Below are 26,594 nucleotides of genomic sequence, written 5' to 3' on the forward strand. Positions count from 1 at the left end.
CTGGAATGGAAACTGCTGAACTGGTAAACTGGCGAGATGGGAGCGGGTCAATTGTTGACTCGTGGCCACCAGGCATCGGCTAACCAGATACGCCCAATATATTTGCGTTATTTGTGGTGTGTGGTGTGTGGTGTGTGCATGCAAAGTGGGCAGAGATTGCGTGTTTTGTGCGCTAGGTGGCGCACTTGAAGAAGCTTGCATTTTGATTATTTGTTATTTGTTGCTGCGCTTGAGTGACTTTGCCACTGGTTGGGGCGGCCTTTTGTTTATTTACGTTTTCACATTGCATTCTAAACTGATGATTTCCACAACAAGTTTACTGCTGTCTTCAGACAACTTTTTATACACAGAGAAATGTTTGAAAATTTGTTCAAGTGGCTGCTTCTGCCGCTACTGCAACTGCAACTGCAACTGCATTATTTATGCGCCTTGTGCTAGAAATGCACTTGAATTGAGGGGCCCCCAAGCAAGCCATCAGCAGCTCAGTCATGTGGCGAAAGCTGCACAGCTTCCATGATGTGGAGCAATGGCTTCATTCCGAATGACAACTGGCAACTGCCGCGCTTGATGTTTTCAGCTTTTTTTTTTGTGTTTTTATGGTCTTGCCAATCCCAAAATGGTAAACAGGCCTCGGGCGCTGTTTGTTTTGACATTTTAATAGTCACAACGTTTCGCAAAGTTTGATGGCTTCACTTCAAGTGAAGTGAAGCCATTGCTGGCTCCAAGAATTTTTGGTTGTGGCACCTTATAAGGTAAGTTTCCAAATTGATTGTAGCAACTTTGTAAGCAATCAACACATTTAATTGCTGAAATTTTGTTCATGCAAATTGAGGTTTGAGAGCAACTAAATTATTGCTAACAATGGGCATCATTATTGAAAATCAATTAGCTAAATTGGCTTGGCGTATAAAAACTGTGCGCCCATCAATTGGCAACGATATAATAAAAATTCAAAGTAGTTGTTGGCTTATTTCAAATTCCATAAATTATGAAAACCAAAACGAGCTGGTGTCTAATGAAAATTTATGTCTTCATTACGCACACGGCGCATGAACGTTTTTCATTTCCAATTAAATAAACAAATGCCGTATTAGAAATGTGGCTAAAATCATGAAATTCAATAAAATAAACAACAAGTACGCAATACGCGATTAACTGACATGGGGCCAAAGATGCTAAGCACGCACACGCGAAAAATGGAAATAAAAATAAAAACAAAATGGCTGCACAGGCACTAATGCTATAGCAATTATATGCTCATTCGTATGTCATATATGCACAGAAAATTGCAATATTGCAAGTCAAAAAGCAGGCGCTGCAACGACGAGGCGCTGCAACGGCAATTGGTTGCGGCAAGTTGAACCAATGATAATTGAGCTCATGGGGCGCATGTCAGGCCACGCCCACGCAGCGCCACACTAACCACCAGCCACCCACACGCCAAGACTCCACACAGTGGATGCCAAAACCGGTTCCCATGTACTTGCCTTGTTATTAAGCTCAACAGCTATTCACACTGCTCTTCCCAATGCAGCTGCGTATGTGGTGCAGCCATTTTGTATGTGCAGCTCGCTCGCACACATGCCTGATAGGCGGCCACTTCCCCGCCATACAGTTTGAGAGCAGTTGAGAGCGAACGCTCTTGGCTGGAATCCAATGGGAGAAAAGTTAACAGCGCGCTCTCTCACTGAACTTAACAGCATGGAGGATCAGTAGTGTATATGTTTGTGTTTGTTTTGAGAGAGCGCATACGAATTAGATATTTTTAATTTAAATGATTAAAATTCAAGTAATTTAACAAATTAACAATTCAATTTCTACTTAAATAATTTTATATACAGCGAAATTCTTTTTTTTATTTTTGTGCTGTGTTATAACAATTAATTTTATTTAATTGTGAACTCAAAATAATTCCATTTAAATTAAAATATAAAATTGATTTTAATCATACAAATAATATAGTAATAAATAAATAAAGTAAAATAAATTAATATTGGTGGAAAAGATGTTCTGCACAAATGTACGAATCTTTGTTGACAAGCAAACTGAATTCTAACAGAACTCACCTGCCTCTGTTGTAGTTGAGTTCAAAATGTTAAACTCACCACAATTCTGTTGCTGGCTCTCGCGCTCAGCGGGCTTCTCCCTTATGGTTGGTATCTTAGACACGCCTACAATAAGTGGTTGCTGCTGTGCTCGTGTGTGTGTGTGTTGGTGCTGCTGTTTATGTGAGCATGAGCATACCCGGTTATGGGCAGCGCTCGCACACACATTGAAAATCAGTTCGCGATGGAACTTTGAGCGCTGCGTTACAATTCAGTCCTGCTGCGAATCTTGTGACGTTTAGACGCTTCCCCGGTGCACGCGTTGGCAGTGCGCGAGTTTTGTTAGAACTAGAATATATACAAATACAAATATTGAATATTAGAAAATAATGCTCGCGCGAATTTGACATATAATTGAAAAGTAAAAAGCCAAGGCAAAATATATACATACATACAGCTACAACGAAATATTTATTGTTAGCTCAGTGCATTTGTGTTTGTTGTGATGGGCGCTTGACCCAAGTTTATAAACAGTGTGCTGTGGTCTTAGCCAATTCGAGCTTGTAACTGTAACAAATCAATATATAAACATATATAACTTAAAGTAGACTTTGCCGCTTTGCAAAGATGATGATGAACGCATTTATTGAGCCCGCGCAGCATCATTTGGCTAGCTATGGGCTGCGCATGTCTCCCAACACCACCAGCAGCAACAATAGCAACAACAATGCACAGTTAGAGTTGCAACAGCAGCAACAGCAGCAACAACAACAACAGCAGCAGCAACAGCAGCAGCAGCAACAACAGCAGCAGCAGCAACAACAGCAGCAGCAGCAACAGCAACAACAGCAATCACAACTGGAGGGCAGTGCCGACTCCAGCGCTTTGACAGCGGCGGCATATCAAAACTCCGGCTACGGACACTTCAATAGCTATGCCTCACGTGATTTTCTGCTGGGCAGACGTGGCGATGCCACAGATTATGCTGGCGCAGCTGCAGCAGTGGCGGCAACAGCACCCACAGCGGCCGGCGCCGATACCATGCTCTTCTCCAGCTTTCCAGCTCAGGCAGCCGCCGCGGAGCTGAGCAGCAGCTTTGGCCAGCATCCGTTTCACAGTCATCATCATCATCAGCACCAGATGCGCATGGCGGACTATGCCACGCATCCGTATGCGCAGCATCATCATCACAGCAATTTTCCGTCGGCAGTGCATGCGGCGCATCATCATGCCGCTGCCGCCCACGCCCATCACGCCCACCACTCGCATCACGCCATGTCCGCCATGCATCCGGCGGGGGCGGGCGCCTTTCTGCGTTACATGCGCCATCAGCCAGCATCGGCGACGTCCAGCGTGAAGCAAGAGATGCAATGCCTCTGGATAGATCCCGATCAGCCCGGCATGGTGCCGCAGTCGCAGTCCGGTCGCAAAACCTGCAACAAGATCTTTCACTCCATGCACGAGATCGTCACCCACTTGACTGTGGAGCATGTGGGCGGACCGGAGTGCACCACGCACGCCTGCTTCTGGGTCGGCTGCTCGCGCAACGGTCGCCCCTTCAAGGCCAAATACAAGCTGGTCAATCACATTCGCGTGCACACCGGCGAGAAGCCGTTCGCCTGCCCCCATCCGGGCTGTGGCAAGGTCTTTGCACGGAGCGAGAACCTCAAGATTCACAAGCGCACACATACTGGTGAGTAATACAAAAAACAAAAGATCACAAACAGTTTACAGTTTACAGTTAACTGTTAACAGTTAAGAGTTAAGGGAACAAAATGCATTTTCGGGTTTAACCCTTGCACGCCCCGTTGGGCAAATCCCAGCGTAGGCGTCAGTGCATGCCCACACGCCCACATTTACCTGCTCTAAGTCGTTTACAATCCAACACACCCAACACACCTGTATCGATAGCCTAAGCCTTTACTTGCTGCATCCTTAAGTCTGGCTGGCGTATCCTTAAGACGCTTACAGGCTTGACTTTGACTTTTCGGCAGCTTAGCCCAATGCTCGCTTCATAGGTGCTGTTGACTTCGAGCTAAGATTAAAACATAGCATAGAATACTAAACTATGCGTTGCTATTTATTTAAAACAAGCTCAGCTGAAATCAATTTATTTTGTTTGCAAATCTTTTCTACATTTGTTCTTTGGCTTGTCGAGCTTAAATCTACAACTTGAAACTTGTTAAAATTAGAATTTCAGCTTGTTTAACAAGCTGTGGCTGCAAAACAACAACAACAATAACAATAGCAACAACAATTTCTTATCACAAATCTAAGTGTAGCGTTTGTATCACTTGAGCCCACATATCATTTCAACTGCTTTGACTGGCAAGCTCATAAATAATCAACGCGTTTTGCATAAACTAAATCAAGAGTTTAATGTACCATAGCGAGTGCCCAAAATATTTACAGCAGCTTAGGTTGGGGGAGAGACAAAGGCTGCTGCATATGAATTGCGCTGATTATTGTGAATTTACCCCAGTTTCGATTTCGATTTCGGTTTCGATTTGTGATTTTGGCTTGCAGCGCACGAAGTGGCAAAGAAGTATTTCCGTGCGATTACAAACGGAAGTTTTGACACGTGTCAACACACACTCAAGTATGTGTGTGTGTGTGTGTGCAATAAAAATAAACAGTTTGCATGGGCAAACTGATTGAATTTTGATTTATAGCAAGTGAGACAGCAATAGCTGTGGCAAGTGGCATTAGCATTAGCTGGTGGGCCAAAGGCCGTTCACTTTTCTAATGAAGTTGTGTCGGCCACTTCAAAACTTCAACTTGAGCCTGCAACCAATCATGTTGTGCCACAATATTCGCTGCATCATGGCTCAAAAAAAAAAAGAAATTAGTCAAGAAAATATAAAGAGAGCTAATATATTGATCATTATTGTTACATACACCACCAACAAGTTGTGTGCGTCATTCAATGAGGAGTAAGGGCCGCCACATATTGAAAATGGCGTCGCTTTTGGCCCAAAAAAATCAAATCAAACATTTTAATTACCTTGCAATGAGTGTGCAAAAGAGTTTTTTGGTTGTGTTTTTTTTTTTGTGTAACAGAAATAAACTCAAAATGATTTGTATTTCAATTGTGTATAAATTTCAAGCTCATTAAAATTGTTGAGTGTGGGCGGGGGGATTGGATTTAAATTGTGTTTTACTTTGTAGTTATTATGATTTGACCGGTTTGGCAACATTTGTGAGTGAGTTATTTGTTAATTACAAATTTATTTCTCAATTAAAAGTTCAAATTCCAAAATGAATACTTTTTATATTAAACTGAGTACAAAACTTGGGAAAAATTTGTAACATTCCTCTACCTGCTTTATTCTGCGAATCAATGTCAACACTTGGGATAAACATTAATTTACCGATTAATGCAAAGTTTGCTGATTTTATTTGCTCAACTTTTTATTGTTTTGAGCTTGGCATGTTTCCTTATTTGTTTTTTGTTTGCTAGTTCGACGAGCTTTATTTATGAGCTGACTATGCAAAAAGTGGCGCTATGGCGCTTTTTATGACTCTTATAACTAGCAGTTGTGGCAGCGTGTCCAGCTCATTACAGTTGAACTTTTAGTGACTTTGGCAAGCATTAAAAACAATTAAACACGCAATTAAAAACACTTATTGCATTCTATGCCTAGCTGAGAACACAACCAGAGCAGAGCTGCGAATCAGCAGAGCACAACGGTTAAGCTCAAGGTGGGGTGGGGTTGGGGTGAGTGCGAAAAAGCCCCAAAAAATAATTGCTTTAAAATTGCGCCACTCGTTTTAATAAAGCGCACACAAAAGACAGCATCAGCAACAACAATAACAGACAAAAACAACGAAAGCGTATGAACCAAAATGTAAGCCCAACAAACAGCAGCAATAACTGTGCGAGTGAGAGAGAGCGACCGACCGACCAACCAACAGACTGTGTGTGTGTGCGTAGGCGAAAGCATTATCCTTGTTTGGCACTCAACACAGCCTCCGTTTATTAAAAGCGCGCTCTGCATACAAACACACACATAGCCAGAGATAACAGTCCGAAAAAAGGGGCAGCTAGACAGCAAAAGACCAACAACAACAATAACAGAGCAACAACAGCAACAACAACAACAGAGCAATAAGAGCATCACGTACGCACAGCAGAGTCAATCCACAAAATGGCGTTTATATTGCTTGGCATATTTTACGCATTTTGTTTGCTTTAATTTTAGCTTTACATTTTGCTTTTTGTACGCTCTTCCATGGACAGAATGGTTGCTTCTTTTTTTTGTATTTTTTTTTGCATAAATAAATTGGCATGAATATGTATTTTTATAAATTGAATTAAAATAATATTTTACTAGCAGCGTTTATTGAAATTTATGTTTGCAATTATTTTATATTTTAGTTATGGTTATTGGTTTGCTTATGGATTTTATGAGTTTGCTTGTAAATTACAGAGACTGTAAACAGGTTAACAGCCAGCTTAAATTAGAAAGTTAACATATGCTATGTGTGCATAGATTTTATTAATTTTGAAAATAATAGTTACATTTTTATTAAAGTTTCACTAAGTGCAATTAGCTATCACTTTAGTTTATAAGCTAGTTTGGTAATGACGCTATAAAATAAACTTTGAGTCTTTTATCTAATATTTTGAGCATCGCTCGCACACACAGAGCGACAGAGAGAGAGAGAGAGAGCGAGAAAGAGACTTGCTGGCAACGCTTTTTATGCTCAACTCTCAGCACTAAGTTACTTTTTGCACTTGTCACTGACTCCGTGTCTGCATACTTGCAATGGCCAATGTCCAGACTCCAGCATCCAGCATCCAAAAGCGACAACGACAACGACAACAACAGCAGCGAAACAATCAGCGTTTGTATGCTTTGTTATTGCAGTGTCCCTCCAGTTGACACCTTGCCTGGGCAGCGCTGTCTGTGTGAGTTTCTCGACTCTGTGTGTGTGTGTGTGTGTGTGTGTAAAGCTGCATGAATGGCGTTTATCATTGTATGCGGTTTTTACATGGCTCTCTTGCCATTTTTTGTTTGCTTGCTTGTATTTATTTTTGTTGCACTCCTGCGGCTGTGCAACCACAGGCAACAACTTTATTCATTAACACCTACAACACGGCCAAGAGGCAGTCAGCAGTCAAAATGGCCAACAACTTTGTGGCTTAGTTTAGCTGTTGCCAGCAGCACTCCCCGCGCTCCATAAGCGCTGTTATGTCAAGAGTGCAGTTGAGAGTCAATGAGCTGCTTGTTCCTTTTGCTTTTGCTGTTGCTGTTGTGTGTGCAACAAGCACATTTTAAACAATGTCCTGGCTTGCCAGTCGACCCTTGTAAGCGTTGATTAGCTTTTTAGCAGCAACTCGTTTTAATTGAGCGCAAGTGCTTTTTAATGAGTCTTTTATGAACTTATCGCTCTTACTCCCACCGCTAACAGCTAACAGCTTGTGCTGCTGTTAGATAACATTTGGCACTGTTACCGATGGTTTTTGCGAATGCGGCGCCAAGCGCATAATTTTTCAAATTCTCTACAAGCGTTAGGCAGACGTGAAATCAAATGCTGCAAATGTCAATGATTGATGACTTTATTGCGGGTTCAACGATTTTCAAACAAACAAACAACAGACTGACAAACAGTCACACTGAGCGACGTTTCGCCCGCTCGTTTTGAATTGAACAGAAATAACTTTTTTGTATGTATTTTTGCGCTTAAGATGTTGACTGTTAAACTTCTCAGAATTTGTTGTTACGGGCCCCTGCAGAACAATGGCAAACGGCAAAAACCTGCCCGACAAAACTGATTACCTATATACCATGCATACTACCTGCAAACCGAATCTCCCAATGTGCCAGCCAGGACTCAACTATGTGCACTATGTGCTGCTGCTGCTGCTGCTGATGCTGCTGAGTTTTCTTCTTTCTGGACTCGTGCTGACTTCGAAGATGCTCAAAATCAATTAGTTACGCTCTATGCTAGCGAAATTTTTCAGCCAACAGCGCTGGCCTAATGGACGCTTCGCATGCATTTTATTTTAGCCAGAAAGTACCTTAGAAATTTGCTGTTGTCATTGGGTTTAACCCCTAGCCTATATCTGGTATATGTACGGTACGTGGGGCACGTCGTGTTTTGCATTCGTCCCGCTCAATTAAAAGTGCCAAATGTGACCAATTCGAACATGACACTCGATTAACAAACTGCTTAACTGCAGTGGGCTGCTGCTCGGCATGCCTCTCTGCATTATTCAAATTGTTGTTTTTCGAAGTTGGCTGATTTATTACGTCGCTGGCTAAAAGTAAAAAGTGTATAAATTTTGTCTTTGTGCTCTGACAGTTGAACTGAGTGTTGCAGTTTGCCGAAAGTTTCTTTGTTCGGCTGCTGCAGCTAAAGTTTTATTTTATTTCCAACTTAAAACTGCCAGCCATATGCATATAGAGCACATTAAATTAATCTATCAAATGCATTATAATTAGCGCCACCCCAAGCTACCCTCGCTCTCGCTCTCGTTCTCTTTCTCTAAATTGCTTTGTAGTTAGTTTCTAACCGTTACGCTTTATAGACAGCCAGGGGTTGTTTGCTACGCACTTTTGAAAATGTCAAAACAATTTTAATATTTCCCTATGCATGTGTGTGTGTGTGTGTGTGTGTGTAATTTCATTTAGGTGCGCATAAAACCCAACGGGGGTTACAAACCCTTTTAAGTCAGGTTCTATTAGCTAAGTAGCCATTTTGTTGCATTGAGATCTGAGCTATTGCATAATGATCACCCTTTCTTGTTTGCTCGCTCTCTTTGGCTGCGGTTCTCTAGCCACGACACCCTCTCCATGATGGTTCACTGGCTAAGCAGCTTATTGTGACATGCTCCGCGACTAGTTAATAAATGAGGCTTATAGCGCTGGCAGCCATTGTTGTTGGCTTTAATGTTGCATGTGTGTGTGTGAGTGTGTGTGTGTGCGCATTGTTGCCTGGGGCAACAACTATTAGCACACACTTGAAATATTTATATTTTTTGTTTAATACTAAGCGCGCTTTTCGGCATAACTGCCGCTTAGCCACGCCCATTTGTCATAGAAGTCGCGTTCAAATTAATTAAATTCCTTAGACGCCCCAGCAAAAAAATAAAAAAAAACAAAACAACAACAAACCAAAAACATTCAAAAGTAGCCACGTACCAGGCGCGCATTCCCCAAACTTGTGAGCTTATGAGGGAGCGGAGCATTGAGAGAGGGTGAGCGGGAGCGTGTGGTCAACTGAAATCGCAACAGAAACAGAGCCGTACCAGATTGCGGGGCAAAATAAAATTTCAACGCATAAAGAACTGATCAGCAGCAGACAAACCATAAAATTAAACTGTCATCTTGCATATTTTTTATATCTGCATGCAGATGATACACAAACACACACACACATACATACACGCAAGGTCTACAGGTAGAATGGGGTAGTGCTTGCCGGTTGCCAAGCTGCTCGTGTTTTTTTTCTTACTTTTTGAGAATTATGAAAGCAAGCCTGACTAATCCTCTAAATCGCGCCAAGGGCCCCACATGCCCCACAAGCCACTTGTATAAATTAGCTTATGGGAAAAATGAAATCATTATTCATATGAGCAAAAATGTTAAACAGCTAAGCCAGAAGGTGTTGTTGGAATAGCCCTTGCTCTTAGCCGCACAAAATGCAGCTAAAACTGAAAAGTATTTTAAATGAATACTGCAATACTGAGCTTATATTATTCTTAATTAGCTTAGTTTATAAGCTTCAGAGTTTTATATAAATTTGCACACACAAATTGTGTATTGAGTTTAGAATTCTAGTTAAATGTGATAATCAAGTTAAGCAGTTCACGAATTAGTACAAATCAGTTGTAAGCCAAATGAAATATGACTGATGCTTAAATATATTTTATTTGGTCTATTGTTTGTTAGCACACCAGCTTGTCATTCATGAACGATAGCAGTAGTCAGACAATTCTATATCAATTATCAACTGAATTAATTAATTGAACAAGTTCGCTCGAATTTTTGCTGAACTAATCCACTCAGCTTCGTTCTGTGTACATAATTTATATATATATCTATATCTATAAGCATGCTTGTCAAATCAGCTTAGTTTTGCACACAAAAATATGTGGAGACCTTTTAGCTGTAGGTATAACACAAGGAACTGCGAGTCTTGACAAATTTGTAACACACCAACGCCTCGAAAGTTTATTTAAGCATAAAAATCGTGTATGTGTGTGTGTGTTTGTGTTTGTTTGTGATTGCTTTAACCCAAATAGTTGCAACAGGCACGCAATTTATTGTAAAAACATTGTCAATGTAATTAGAGGCAAATAAATAGAATAAAATAATGTTAGCCAAGTTGCAAACACAAATCATGTATGACATGCGCCTGTCAAATGCGCTGACAGCCAGACCCAAAACACTATGGCCCACTCTACATTTGGCTAAAATTACAACGCAATACAAAACAAAACAAAACACAGCTAAAACAAATATATGAACGCCAACGCAAATTCTGCTGCTGCCGCTGCTGCTGCTGCTCTGGACAAAATCAGCTTTGGGCCAGGCCATGACGCATTGCCGACGGCTCTCTGGCTACTGCATGTGTATACAATAACTGTATTGTGTTGTACTTGTGGCTGACAGCTACGCGGCGCGTTCTCAGTTTAAGATTTTTGTGTGCTGCACATTTTTTTCTCAGCCTGCTCAAATTTCAGCACAGGGCGCATTCAACTGTAAGTCACTGTTGCAAACACTTTCGGCTGCGATGCGATGCGATACTTTGCTTTAGATCCATTTTTGTATTTTTTGGCAAACTGGGGCGTTGACCAATTTGTTAGCACTAAACGATACGCCTGTACTTATTGTTAGAGCATACATAAATGCAATTTTAGTTGCTGTTTTGATGTGTTCATTAAGCAATTCGGACAGCGATGAAACGTGTGAAATATTAATTTCAAAGTATTATATTTAAAAATGTTTTTCAATGAGATGAGTACTTAATGCAAGGAATTTATATTTAAAACAGCTTAAGCGTACCTGCTATTATCATAATAATAAGTAACTAGATTATTTTTATTTAAAAGTTAATTATACGAATACGATTATTCGCGGCTCAATTACGATTAAAAACAATCAGAAAATATTTTAGATTATTCAAAATATTAAATAAATCTTTAATTTGAATAGTTAACAAAACAAACACAAATAATTTTGAGCATAACAGTCTACTTAAACAATTTGTATTCGAGAAAGCGACCATAGGAATTCTTTTTATATTAATATTATAGATATACATATTGTATACTTCTTTTTCAATTATTGAATTGTAATTAATTGGGAGCTAACTGATTATTACGATTATTTTCCATAAATGAATTCAATTGAAAAGCAATTTACCAGCTGTGATCTACACACAAAAGTCAACAAAAACATACAAAGTCTGAAATATTTGAATGTTGACGTCACTGATGCTTATCTGCTAACCAAATCTTGTTAAAATTGACAACATTTAAACTTGAACCGAGATAAGAGTTAGCCGATATAACAACAACAGTAGTTGTCACATCAAATAACCAATGATGACAATCTTGATGACGTTTTAATTTCACACACTCGCACTGCTCAAGAGATTTTCTACTTGGCTGCAACTTCGAATCAGAAGAAAAACAAAAACAAAAGGAGAAAAACAACAACAACAACTACAACAACAACGAGCAAACAAGCGGCTCAAGACAAGAGCGCAGATTAAAATCTTAAAGAGCGCTAAAAAGCAAAAAATAAAATAAAAGTGTAGATACGTAAAGGAAAAATGAAATCAGTTTTGTTTGCGACTCATCGATATCTAAGTAGAAAGCAACACCTCTTTGAGTGCCGACAAAGCCAATCTGTTGTTTGTGAGCAGTAAGAGTAACAAATATTTGGCAAACTTCATTCATGAGTGTGTGTTGAGCAGCAGCAGCAGCAGCAGCTGGAAGCTAAAGCGGACAAATGTGGAAGTTGAAGTACCTGCGAGCTGTGGCTAATCCTGCCTAGCGTCTGAGTCTTTGTCAACTCACTGGCAATTGAGAAAACAGACAGAGAAAGGGAGTGCGTCTCTATATCGCGCCTTATTTGTATGGCTCTGTGGGCACAGACAAAGGGCTTAGTGTTATTTTTGCTTATTGTCTACGCTTCGTTTGTCATTCGAGTGCATTTCGTATATTGAGTGTTGGAAAGAATGCCATAGCCATATGGAATGCCTTAGGACACACAGCTAAGGAAAACTAAAATCGTTTTGCAAAGTTTTTAGTTAAACAACTTGCTTGGCCTTAACGCTTAAGCAGCTCCATATATTTTAAACGGTTATTAAAGCACTTTGGTGGCAGTCTTAAAAACAACTCAAATGTAAATGGCTACAAGTTGCTTGTCAACTCAAAATAAAAATATTTTTTTTTTCTTTTACAAATTTGTATAATACTTACGGCAAGGTTGCCAACTGCAGATGCAGATGCAGATGCAGACATACTCAACTCGTATACATATTTGCGCGCATGTGTATTACAATTTACATGTCTACAAGTCAGAGCCAGAGTTCTCAGCTCAACAGCCAGCCAGCCAGCCAGCCAGCCAGCCAGACAGTCAGTCTCTGTGGCGAGCAAGAAAAAAATAAACTTTTCCCTGCCAGCACACACACAAATGCAATTTGAATGCATAATGCAGATCGTATATAGCATACTATATATACACACACACACACACACACACATGAGCATGAGCTTCAGCACGACTCTAATGTTGAGCCAGTAGAAGGCGTTTGCGTTGCCTGGCAAACTTGTCGAAAATTTGTAGAAAAAAGCCAACAGGCCAACAACATAGAGTTGCTGCTTGTATGGGCTTGTATAGCAAGGCTGTTGCTGTCATTGTTTTACTAATAGCATTTTGTAGTTAGTTTGTCTGTTATGTGGTATAGCACATTAAGTATACGCCATGTGCTGCGCGCTGTAAATGAGTTTCTGAGGTGCGTAGCTGGCCCATCACTCCTTGCGGCACGCTCATTAGGTACCAAAAAACCCAAAAACTGCAGTCAAGTGTAAAATTTGTTTTACAGTTAGCAGTTGTTGTTTGTTGTTGTTGTTGTTGCTGCGTCTATTTAGCTACAATAAACCGCAGGCAAAGACTGACCCCAATGTCAATTATTAACGTATCACTTGACAGCAACGGCAAAGCTGCAAACAAATAGCTAAAATTATCTATCTATGTGTGTGTGTGTGTGTGGATGGGTCAGCATTAGGCTAGAGTGCTTGGGGGGAGGGAAGTAGGTATGCGGCAAAAATCATAAATCATGACAGACATTACGCAATTTCACTCAACGGTTTTTGTCAAACAAAACAAACAATAGAGCTGAGAATTTTAAGAGAGAGAGAGAGGACGCACACATATAGGTAACTTTATTTTAGGGGTGCAAACAAAACGAGCATGAGAATGATGATGATGATGAGCGGCCTCAAGGATTTGCTGTTGACAAGCAGCATTCATTGCATTTAAATTATTATTTTATTATTATTATTATGAGGCATAAATAATGAGCCCGAGCGTCGAGCGCCGTTCTCTATGCGGCCATCAGATGCAGGCAAAACTGTTATAAATATTCAAACCAAAAATTATCATTCAAGTGGAAAGCTGTGAGTGTGTGTGTGCGGGTAAGACTGAGCGTGATATTGTGACTACTTTAAGTAGCATAATAAACCAAAGATTGAAACAATGTTAGCTCTATCTGAAGGATAAATCTCAATTAATGTAAAATTGACACGTGAGTGTTCCTCACCTGCTCAGAAAAAATGCAGTACTGTTTGTGTCATCCAACAGTCACTGCCTCCTAACTATGCCAGGACTCAAACAGAACAATTTGCCAAGAAAAAAATATAAATCCACGGTAGGGGCAGTAAAATTGCCCATTGAAATGTAAACCGCCAGGAAATCGGGGTTTGGCTTTTTCCGGCTTTACATAGAACAAAGGGGCGCAAAAGAAGAAGCGACTGCGAAAAAATGTATACAAATACAAGAGATACAATGAGTATAGGTTTTTCAAATCCTAAAAGAGTGTCAACAAACTAGAGTGCGAGTGCGAGTGCGAGAGAGCAGTACAGGCAGAGAGGAGGGTCTCCTGCGACCCACCGACAGTAACGCAGGCAGGCAAAAGAAAAAAGTAGCTGCCGTTTTGTTATTGTATTGTTAGATAATAATAATCATATCGCATTGCATGTTGTTGACACATGAGCAATGATGATGCCGCTTATCTGTATCTCTTACGCTCCCCTCGCTGCATTTGTTTGCAGAGCAATAAGCGTTTAACAGAGAGGGTAATTAAAGTACTGCGAGCAACAGCGCTGTTAAGTCTAACAGCAGTAGCAGCAGCGGCAGCGGCAGCAGCGCTGTTAACCGTTAAGCGCATTGGGCCTGCTGCTGCTGCTGCTGCTTGTGGCATTTTAATTAATTTGCCTGCTTTCGACAGTTGCATTTAATAAGCAACGCACTGTGGAATGCTGAATGCTGCAAAATATCTTTCACTCTGCCTGTTATTTATTTTAATACATTTACTTTTTTGTTCATGTTGCTGTTTGTTTTTTAAATTGAAAACCTGCTGCTGCAGCGCGATTAATCAGTGGACTGTCAATGGCTTGTTTAATTGGCGTTTGCTGGCTTGAAAGTGCACTTTCCTCATTGAAACTTGTTTATTAAGACTCATCCCTATATTTAGCCAAGCTTCTCTGAACTGTCCGCAAGCAAAATAACAAAACATGCGCCCAACAAAGAGAAACATATTGTAGGCATTTACAAAAGAATGAAAAACACTTAAGCAACGTTTAGGAAAACGCAATTTTTTTCTTAGCGCTCACTGCAACAACATAAATCCCCCAGCATATGCTAGGAACGCCCCAAGCAAAAACACACACACACACACACACACCCCCAGAGTCATAAGGACACAGTGTATGGCAAAAACCCCAAAAGTACAGAAGCTATGTATGTTCGACTTTGAGTTTTGCAGAACCGTCGGCTCAGCGCTTGACTTCCAGAGTGTCTGCAAATGACAGCAGCTTTACCGTTATATAAAAGCCGAAATATGTGCTACAGACACACACACACACACACACACACAAAAGTCAACATATATATATGTATATATACTTGTATGTATAAGCTTATAGTATATACAACTTAGTTGGCTGAGCAGAGCCACCCACAAAAACAGATTACAAAGCAATGCCAACCCCTGGCATTGAACCAACCCCAAAAATATAACACAAACAAACAAACCAACACACACACACACACACTCAGGCACAGGCATATAAACAACAACAAGGACGCCATGACAGACGCCGCGTTTGCCAATTCCCTGCGTTCCGAGCGCTACATTAAACGATTTTTTTCCGCTCGGAAATTAACAATTTGAAGCTCAAGCTTGGGACTTGGGGCGCGGGGCCATTTGGGGCTGCTGCTGCTTAGGCCCCGCACAAAAATATATGCAAATCAGCCTTTGCCCTAGCTAAAGCTAAAGCAACGCGGCCTATTTCAAACTTTTTTATTTTTATATATACAATGTTTTTTTTTTGTGCTTTTTATGTACAGTCGTGGATTTACTTTATTGAAATATTCAAATAAGTTTTTGGCCTAAAAGGGCCAGCACATTGGCAGGAGCTGCTCTGAAATTGACATTTTATAAATGAGGCAAACGATTTTCTTTTCCTGCTGCTGCTGCTGCCGCTGCAAACTTAAAGCAATAAAATATATTTAAAATGCACATTTAAATATTACTTTCTTTTTTTGTTGTTGTGTAAAATGTGAAAATTATGCGAATACTCAGACGCGTGCCGTAAACTACGCCAGTACCTAGTACTGCGGCTGTCCCCCCCGCTGTGTGTAGACCACAAAACGCACCAGGAGTCGCCATATGTAATGGGTATACCTTGGGGACTGCGTGTCCGTGTCCACAGCGAGTGTCATAAAACTAAAGATGCAACTGCATAGAGATAAGGCTGATAAGCAGCAGCAGCAGCCTTAGGCCAAAAACCAGCGTGAAGTATGTGGATATAGTCGAAAATGCAGCTGTTTAATTTGAAGTAATTAGTGCTTGGAAAATTTTATGCTGATAAAGAGCTGAATGACAAAACAAATTAAGAGGCATCTTATTGCTAGCGAAGCGTATATATAAATATTTATTTTAAATTGTTTTCTATACATTCTGAGGCTTGACATTGGGCGCCTTTTACGCTTGTTTAATAAACCTCAAAGCTGACACTTTGACATTGCTAAGCTACACCTTTGAGTAAAAGTGAGTACGTAAAACTTTTTGGGGTTCTTTGGGGCCCAACGTAATTCGTAATTCATTCGCTGCGCTTGTTTCTTATGCCAGTAACTGTCTGTCAAAATAATTGAGGCAGTCGAAGACGAGATGGATTGGCATTGTAATGCGCATATTTATGACTGTTGACTTTTGACAAATTAGTAGAAATAAAACAAACAGCAAACAAAGCCGCTACAAATTGAGTTTTGAATATTTATGCAAATTACACATAATAAAGCACATAAATTAGTATTAAATAACAAGCCAAAATAAAACAGATTCAATTCAAAATCAAACTCAAACAAAATATGAAAAGCGCACATATAAAGCCTATGACTTGTTGAGCGCTGAGGTAAACAATCAAAGTATCCACAGTGCTCTGCTGGATGTCCCAAGCACACAAAGCGAGCGGCTCGGCTCGAAACCCTTTCCACACACACCGCGAGCTCTTGGGGCGCCCCCAAAGAGTTGGCTTTAAGCTCAAGGTGTGAAAATGTTCGATTATTGTCAACCGTCAACGTTGTCATTGTTGTTGTATCGTATCGCATCGCATCGTATCGCCTCCGCCGGACCTGTGTGGGTTGCTGGAACTTAAAGTTGTCTGCAGTTGAGCCGCTTAGCTGCAATTGTCAAAAGACGTTTGCTTATAATGGCCGCTTAGCTGGCATATAAATGCCATATGCTAAATGGATTTCACTTAACTTGTTTTTATGCCACCTCTCTCTCTCTCTCTCTCACTCACTCACTCACTCTCTTTCGACTGTGCATAAAGTTTATGTGCGGGTTATTGAAGCTGCTGCAGCTGTTATTGGGTAATGTCTGTAAGCAACTTAAGCTACAAAATAGTTCAAAGGAGGTGTGAAAATTCGAAAAGCTAAGCTCTAGCATGAATTTGCATTTAACTTTCTTTTGTTAAGTAACATTCGTTAAACATTATATAGAGTTCTAGCTGTTATCGTTTTTGCTCAAGCGATATAAACTATAAAGCAAGGAAACTATTTTAATTCTTTGAACTAACACGCTATTAAGCATATTTTACCCTTATCGTTCATCAACGAATCCCACGTACCTATATTTGCCAAATTATAGCTTAGCGTATGACTTATTATTTATGTTCAACAGATTTTTATCTCTACACAACACTCCTTTATCATGAACTCTTTTTTTTCTTTGGTAAACGGTCGAGACGCATAATTTTCTAATAAGCCATAAAATATCACCCGTGGTACCCTTTAATGTTTTGGCCTATGGAGGAAAAGGTGTTACGCACACGGGCTCTAAATACATAATAGTCGTTAGGCATTTGACCTTTTCGTTTCGTTTTTCGTTAGTTTTTCAAATGTCCCGACAAAGGACAACAACAGGTGAATGCTTGGCTGGAGGGTTATGGTGTGCGTTCGGTTTGATTTCGAACAATAGACTGATCCCGCATAATTTATATGACTTGTCTTTCTCTATAAAAATGTTGGACGCTCAGTTTTTCCCACCTTTATTAAATTGTATTGATATTGTGCCTAGTTTGGTGGAGTTCATAAATGGAACGTCTTTTATAAGTATTTTTATATATTTTATGCGTAGCACATAAATAATGTCGTTTATTGCCGCGGGCCCAGGCACAGCTATTGTTTGTGGTGTCCACGACGATACAGACAACGAGATGAAGAACAACAATATGGTCAGTCACTAATATATATTATTGCTTTTGCCTACTTTCAGGCGAGAAGCCCTTCAAGTGCGAGCACGAGGGCTGCGATCGACGCTTCGCCAACTCCTCGGACCGCAAGAAGCACTCGCATGTGCACACCTCGGACAAGCCCTACAACTGTCGCATCAATGGCTGTGATAAGTCCTACACCCATCCCTCTTCACTGCGCAAGCACATGAAGGTAAGTGTCCCAGCGCTGGCTGGCTGCACAACTTGAATGCAACATTTTGCTTATTTTCTCCTTTCCCTTTGCTTGTGTGTGTGTGTGCTTTGCAGGTGCATGGCAATATTGATGAGAAGTCGCCGTCGCATGGCTATGACAGCGAGGGTGAGGAGAGCTCCAGCTCGAGTATTGTTACGGGCGGCGCACAGACGCCACCATCGACGCGTCTGGATGGCAGCGCGGGCAGCAGCAGCGGCATCAGCAGCCTGAGCGGTGGCAGTGGCATCAAGTCCTCGCCGCATTCAATTAAATCGGAACCAAATCCCTTGCATAGCGTGCATCTGGGTGCCTCGAGTAGCGGCAGCAGCAGCACCGCCAGCAGCAGTGCCTCGCATCTATTGCAACAACAACAACAGCAGCAGCAGCAGCAACAGCAGCAGCAGCAACAACAACAGCACCAGCAGCTGCTTGGTCAGTCACTGCATGCCGATACGAAATCCTCGCCAGCATTGCAGTTGATGGCCTCGCCAGCGTATCTGCCGCCGCCACTGGGTCCACCACCCTCGCATCATCATCATCACCAGCATCACCAGCTGGCGGGCAGCTCGGTAGCCGCAGCAGCCACTTCCCCTGGTGCTGCAGCCTCTGCTTCTATGCTGGCAGTCACCGGTCACCACAATCATCACTTGTTGTATCATCCGGCGGCGCAGCATCATCCGCCCAGCGATTGGTATCATACGGCAGCGCCGGCTGGCAGTGCGGAGGCTATGAATCCATTGAACCACTTTGGTCACCACCATCATCATCACCATCTCATGCATCCAGGCGCGGCGACAGCGTATTGAGATTGGGAGAACTGGTGGCCGGAAGAGCCGCCGCAGTCGCAGGCGGTTGCGTCCATGTTGCCGCCAGAGGAGTCGTCGCCATCTCTGGACTGGATCTGCTGTCAGCGTCTGCAGAACTTGGCGCTAGTTGCGCAATGTGAAAACCAAATATTTCTCAAAGTTGAAGAAAATACTTTAAACTTTTTACCTGATAATTGAAAAATTGCTGTTAAAAAAACTAAAAAAAAAGTGAATTAATAATCAACGAGTTGAGCATACTTAAAAAAAAAAAACTATTATTATGTATTTTAAATATAAAAACAAAGAATTGCCCAATTTTTTGCTATTTAAATGTTACATTAATTTAAACGTAGTTTCGTAGATGCTTTTGTTTTAGTGGTGCAAACAAACAAACAAAATAAATATATATGTAAACTAAAATTTATTTGTAAATTATAAAGATCGATTTAATATAAATGTATAAAAACTAAAATATATGATATACTTGAGCTAAGCATATGAATAACTTTACTTTTAAGGTTTAGCAAATTTTTCAAGCTGCTTTTCACACACACACATACAGACACAACAAGAACACTTTGTTAATAAAAACAAAAACAAAACAAAAAACTGCTACAGCTTCTTAGTACAAAAAAGAAAGTTAAGAAACAATTGCAAACATTGTAAAAATTTCTTTGATTATCAAAGCATATACGTACATACATTTTCGGCCTTAGAATTTTCAAGCTTAAGTACACAAGGTAAATAAATAAAATTAAAACACACAAAAAAAAAACCCAACACACTGAAATAAAATATAAAGAAACCTATAAAAAAATCCAGAGCACGTATTTTAATTTATATTTGGGGCTCACTTTCTGACAAGGTAGTACTTTCTATATTTACTTTTGAAATTCGAAAATCTATTCGAGCATTTAAAAAATGTTAATCAAGAAAATTGAGACAATTAATTAAAATTTACGCAATAACAACGATAAACTAACACATTTGAGACTTTAGTGGGCTGTGCTATTAAAAATCTTAATGGCAACTATTAACGAGCGCTATTAATCAGCATAAGCATAGCATAATATTAGCTACACTGCAAGAAAAGCGCAGCGCTTTATGATTTATATAGTCGAATTTGTATATAGGTAACGTTTTGCTTGTGCCGTCGACTGTCTAGAGTCGACTGTAAATAAATAAATAGTAAATAATAAATACTACACTAGTTTTGGGCCTAGTGTAATTGCCTGCAACTTTTTAAAGTGAAAATTATTAATAGCATTACTACTATACAATTTATTTTTGGCAACAACTGTTATGAACTGTTGAAAGGCACGTCAAAAGCGTCCACGGTTGTTAGCAGGCCACAAAGAGTAGGAAAAATAAAAAAAAATACAAACGATTTATGTTTTTTTAATTAACCCAACAATTTGTTACGTGCCTCAAACTGACACACACACACATACATACACACTCACACTCACGGAGAGTCGAATTGTGGTTGAAGAGCTGGTAGCTGTAGCATCTATGGCCTGTCTAGGTAAAGCTGTTAGGTGCGCTGTATGAGCATAGCGAATGCATATTTTGATTTATTGAATAGAAATCGATTGGATTAATCTAAAGAAATTACACTGCGGTCCGTCTGAACAAATTTTGCTAGCCATGCTCGAGCGTGTGGTGTGGCGTGGAAAGTGTTGGGGGAACTTGGCTTAGCCCCCAGGAGCTGTTGCCAGCAACTGTGAGCTGTAAGCGTGTGTGTGTGTGAAATTGAAATTATAGAAAAAACCAGGCAGAAAACAGCTGTAGCCTGCAATTAAATAAATCTATCTGAAAATGCGCAGTGGCTTAAAATGTGTGTTTGCTAATTATATAGCGCAGGCTAGACTAGGTCAGTAGCTATACCTGTCCTCGCGAGACAAATCAAACTGCGACCACACAAAATCAACAACTGTAACAACAGCAACATCAACATCAACAAATAACGTCAACAACTGCCAACATTTACGCTGGGCAAGCCAAAAACTTGACAAAAAGCATAAATGGCCAAAAAGAGAAAAACTTGTTGACACAAAGCGCTGCAGCGACTGTTTATTGCCTGCTCGCTCTAACCCACACATGGGGGGCATACATTGAACTGAACGTTCAGCTTGTGTGTGTGTCGGCACAATTTAAGTTTCAATGAGCGACTATTTGTTGCAATTTAAACTGAACGCGTTTATAAATTGACGTCGGAAACTGACATTGCCCCAAACCCGCCCTGCACACTAAACCCATTTAGACATGCCGCATTGGCTATTGGAAAATAGGGGGGACACGCGAGCAAAGCCAGAATGCAGACAGAGAGGCAAAGCTTGAGAGCGAGCGAGAGAGCGCGCAATTGGCAGTGGGCAGCAACAGTGACAGCGACAGCAATAGACTTGTTGTTGTTGTTGTTTATTTGGCTGTGTCTATAGCTTAAATACACGCTGCTCGCTTTAAATAACATAAATTAATTTCGACTAGTTATAATGGTTATATATAGTACGAGTTGGTTGGCTTTTATGGTCAGCTAATTTGTGTGGTCGGCCTTTTAAATTTAAGTTTATTCACTGTTACAATGAACTTTAACATTAAATCTGCTGCCATAAACTGTTTAATAATTTGAACAGTCTATAGTTAAGCTATACATAAAGCTACAATACAACATCATCAGCATCAATCTCTGCGTATTAATTTAATATTTGTTACATGTGCACAAAGAGCATCAATCAAATGGAATATACTTTTTGAAATAGATTAGTTAATCCAAATGAACTTAATTACAAAAATAAGTTTTTTCTTTTCCTACAAATATTGAATGGTAATTTTTTAATCTTGGTAATTTTTAATGCACATCGAAATTTTGTATACAAATTGGAAAATGGTATCTAAAATATCATACAGCCACGATATATGTATGCCTGTCTATTCTTGCTGAGCAAACTGAGGCTGTTTGACTGTATGAGCGACAATATCTTACAGAATATAAGGGCAAGAAACACCAAATTTAATACAAGTTACTCTTAAACCTGAAGCAGATCGTATTTGTTTTGGAGTTTTGAAATACCTGCGCACTGTTCCGACATTTGAAATTAAAAACCGATCTTTGTCGACAATATTCAAAGTAACGATATTCAACGTACCGTGAGAGTGTATTTATACTCAAAGTGCATTATTTTATAATAATAAAACAAATGAATTAAAGCTAAACGAATAAAAGTCTAATGCATATAGATCTATCATTATTATGAAATAAAGTTTATCATTCCTTTTATTCACTTTGACGTTTGATAAAATTGAAAGAGTATTTTAAAGTTACTTATGGGCTGTTACTCAATCTCTCTATGTGTATCTGTCCGTTGTGTAAGTTGATTGGCTGCGTCCAACTTTAGCTGCATGCTTGTTTGTCAAACTGACTGCAGTTTCATTAAAATTGTTTTCGCTGTGTAGAATAATATAGACAGTGATACTCTTTGCGAGCGTCTCAAACTAATTTTGCGCTGTATTTATCTTGTTAGCAAATGTCTAGATGGTAGAGTATTTTTCAACTTACTCGTGGCTGCTTGGGCCTGAAGCACTTTGCCTGTTAGTGCTGCCCACTCGAAACAAAAAGACAACATACGTTATAACACTATTTGTATTTTGCCCACTGCAAAAATTCATGTCATTGGGCAGCGAGCATAATTTAGACAATTCCCAACATTTATTATGAAAAATGCACTCAATTTATATGACTTGATTATAAACGCCTTGACCAATGCGCAGCAGTATAGTATTTGCTCAAGCATTGACATTGCCGCCGCCAGACAGAGTCCACAATGTTGGATACAGCGATACGCTACGATTCCCAGTTACCCACTGTTGATGCCCATTGGCTGCAGGCGCACCCCACGCCAATTAAAGAGCCAAACACCCAGAGTTGCATGCAACGTGGCAAGGTTGCAAGGCTGATGTGCGATGCGCGATGCTATGAATAATGGCAGCAAGCTGCAGAGTCGCATATGCAAAATGCATAATTCATTTAACATTTTGTAAATCATTTGTTTGAATAGCACGATGATGACGATGATGTCTGCTTAGGCTAGGATTGCCTTTTTGCATACGTATATATATATACATATATATATATATGTATGCATATGTATTTGTGTGGAGCGAAGAGTCTAAAACAACCTGTGAACCTTTTGGCCAGTTAAACTATACGTCTGCACTGACAAATCGGTCTCCAGATACGTTTGGCCTAAGCATCGTCGCATTCGCAAATCCTTTTGCCTTCCGCTCGAGCCACTTTTCAACACAATGGTGCTGCATGACGCTGCGCAAATATAATTTTGCAACTGTCTGCACATGCAGCAAGAGCAAGAGCAAGAGCAAAAGCAAAGGCGAACAAGAGAACCAAAAACAGTACGAGACACACGAAGCTCAAGCTGCAGACACACTGGCTTAGACTGGCGGCTCCACAGTCTGCCCGAGCTGGAGTCCAGTCATAAGTCACACGGCGGCTGCAACGACTTTTGGGCTTGGCTAAAACCCTTTATTTTTTTTTGCTTCTTTTTCATATATATTTTTTTTATTATTTATTTTTGATTCCTGTGAAATTTGCATGCGCTCGCTGCTCGCAGCTAAGGCTAATTTAGTTCTACAGCCTTTTATTGAAAAATATTAAAATAAAAAAAACAACATGCTTGGTTTTAATTTTGTTTTGGTCCAGCTGTTGGTATGCACACAATAGGATCTTGGGAAACTCTGTAATTTTTAATGATCTTTGTAACTCAATGTATCGGCAATCTTCGCAGACTGCTTGGAAGCAGCCGATGATCGGCCACAACATCATTAATTTATCATTTTGTTTTTATTTTTTGTGTATTGTGCATTGCACTTTTGAAAAGTAATTAAGTTTTGATTGCGTGTGGCCAGCGAGAAAAGGTGTGTATGAGTCTATTGTAATTTAGTTTTGGCGTTAAATTTTTTATCAAATAACTATTAGCCAAGTGTAAAATTCATCATTAAGAGATTGTTGATGGTGTGCGGTGCCAATGCGTCTGCCTCGATCGTCGATCGCTGATCGGCGCAACGCACAAATTGTCTTGAGTTGTTGTTTATTGGGCGCGGTTTACGGTTATTGTTTTCAACATTTTTACAAATGAAAACTTAATTTGCGTAGCTTTTTAATTTACCTCAAGTCTTTTGTTTGGTTCTTCCAAGGATAACTTCACTGGCGGCCCTATAGATCATGTTTAGATCACAGCTATGTGGGATTAAGTCAATGCGTAGTTTCTTTTACATATTATTAGAAAGGAGTGGTAAAAACTATGGATTAAACAAAAAAATACAATTTAAAAATATCTGTTAAAAAGCATATTTTAAATTAATTTATTATAATTTAGTATTTATAAGACGAGATAGAAATTCATAGCTGAATTAAGTCTTTATCTTTAATTATAAAAAGAATAACTTATCTTTATGCCTCGAATAGTTAAATTAATTGAAAATGTTATACAAATGATATTGGCAACATATGTATCTAATAAGTATAATATATACAAAATATTCGTTTTCACCAAGAGCTAAAAGAAATCCTAGAAGCCACAGATATTTCAAGTGTATTTCAACTACTTCATGTGAAAATAGAAAATACACGCAGACTAAGTATATCGTAAATTATAAACATATCGAACGGCACATCATTATAAAATCTAGGGAATGAATACAAATGTGATTTTCACTCAATGTCCATGGTATATAGCAGAGCATATAGTATATGTTTGTATGTATGGGTGGCTGTCTGCTCATTAGGCTAGTTGAAATATGTTGATGTGCCTTAAAACAATATTTGCGTACTTTCTTTTGGGGTGTTTGGTAAGCAATTAAACGCGGGCAACGTGGGCAACGCGGTGCAACACGTTGCAACAAATTATTGAAGAAATGTATGTGCAGGCAACATAATGTCTATGCTGACTGTCGGCCTGATGTTGTAAACAAGATACGCTGCATATTTAGTATGTGTGAACTAAATGAATGTGCCACAGAGTGGAGTGGCGGGGGCAGTGGCAGTGCCAGAACTAACAGTAGCCTAACCATGCATCTAATTATGCTAGCACTCTCTTTCGCTCACGCTTGTGGCATGCTGCGCATAGGCACTTGAGAGCACAACGCTCACTAAGACAGCGCAGACTTCAGCAAGACACTTGGATCTCAACTGATTTATGCGCTGCGCTGGGCCAGACTTGAAGGCGGCGTTCCAGCATAGCCACAACGGCTGACTGCTGAAAGTTTCAAGTGTATGCATACACATACATTGGTGTGTGTGTGTGTGAGTGTGTGTGTTGCATTGTCTGTCCAGCGGAGCTTGTTAGCCACATAAAATTGCAACAATTGCTGAAGTTTTCATTTCATATTTCTTGCTGCTGCAGTTGTTGTTATTGTTGCCCATTGTTCTGTATTTCGTGCCTTAAAACAAATTATGCATTATTTACGTTTGATGTTTTATAAGTGTCATTCCATACAAAATATATATATAACATAGCCCCAAGTGTATTATTCACTGCAGTTTCGGGGCGATTAGCTTCAGCTCACGTTGCAGCATCTTATTGAATTGTTGCAAGAGCTCGTCATTTTGCTGCTGACGTTGGGACGTCTGAAAGCACATTTCGGCATCATAAAGCTGTTTTATTTTCTTATCAATTTGATCTTCTAACTTGGGAGGCAGTTTGTAGTTCAAGAGTGGCAAGTCCACATCCTCCTCGGCTTGGGTGCGCCGATAGAATCTCTCGCTGGGCTCATAGCTGCTTATGCTTAGGTTGCTGCGTGTGCTTTGATTTAAACTGGACATGGAGCTATTCAGGAGCTTGCAGTGACTCGAATTATCGCTTAGACTGTTCTCTAGGATCTCATTCTCATTGCTTCCGCACGTGGAGGACTCGTCTGCTCGTGGAGTTAGTTTTTGCTGAAATTCCTGCTCACTCGGGTACTGTATGCCAATGTCTTGATTCTCTTGGTAACTGTTGTGTGACTTGCTAGTTTGTGGCATTTCGCTCAGTCTAAAATCATCGCTATCCAAATCTTCAACATTCATTTCTTTGCTCAACATTTCTTGTGGTAGTTGCGGCAGCAGTGGCACATTAATAGGACTACATGCACGATCTTGATATGACTTTGGTGTTATACGCACTGTTGGTCTATTGGTTAGCTCAGCTGTCTGCATGCTTAAGTTAACATAAACTTGTTCCAACTCTTCCTCTTCACTCGGTTCAGAAAGCACTCCAGAGCTGCTACTCGATATATAACTGGGGTCATCCTCGGATTTATGCGTCTCATTGGAAACCTCTTGAATCTTAATACTTGGTTGCTTGAGCTCTCTGTCTTCTTTCGTGTGTGTATTGGTAAACTTGGCACTTGTATTTTCGAAAAAGTTCTTTCTAGAATTCCTAAAGTTGCGCGACTTTCGTCTTTTGATTTTTTTCACCAATTCCAAGTTAAATGTTGAATCAGTTGAGCAGCCATGAAAGATTCTAGAAGCAATTTCCACT

At 40.0% G+C, this 26,594-nt stretch overlaps 1 protein-coding gene across 1 annotated transcript; it reads left to right on the forward strand.

The window, feature by feature from the left end:
* The first annotated feature begins 2,200 nt into the window (after nucleotides 1-2,200).
* LOC108602078 (pair-rule protein odd-paired) lies at nucleotides 2,201-19,222 on the forward strand. The gene is made up of 3 exons (XM_017990097.1): nucleotides 2,201-3,738; nucleotides 18,066-18,235; nucleotides 18,331-19,222. The coding sequence occupies exons 1-3, from the start codon at nucleotides 2,673-2,675 to the stop codon at nucleotides 19,060-19,062; spliced, it is 1,968 nt and encodes a 655-aa protein (XP_017845586.1). The 5' UTR covers nucleotides 2,201-2,672; the 3' UTR covers nucleotides 19,063-19,222.
* Nucleotides 19,223-26,594: the final 7,372 nt, after the last annotated feature.

This window comes from Drosophila busckii, chromosome 3R, assembly GCF_011750605.1.
Source record: "Drosophila busckii strain San Diego stock center, stock number 13000-0081.31 chromosome 3R, ASM1175060v1, whole genome shotgun sequence".
Taxonomy (NCBI): Eukaryota; Metazoa; Arthropoda; class Insecta; order Diptera; family Drosophilidae; genus Drosophila; species Drosophila busckii.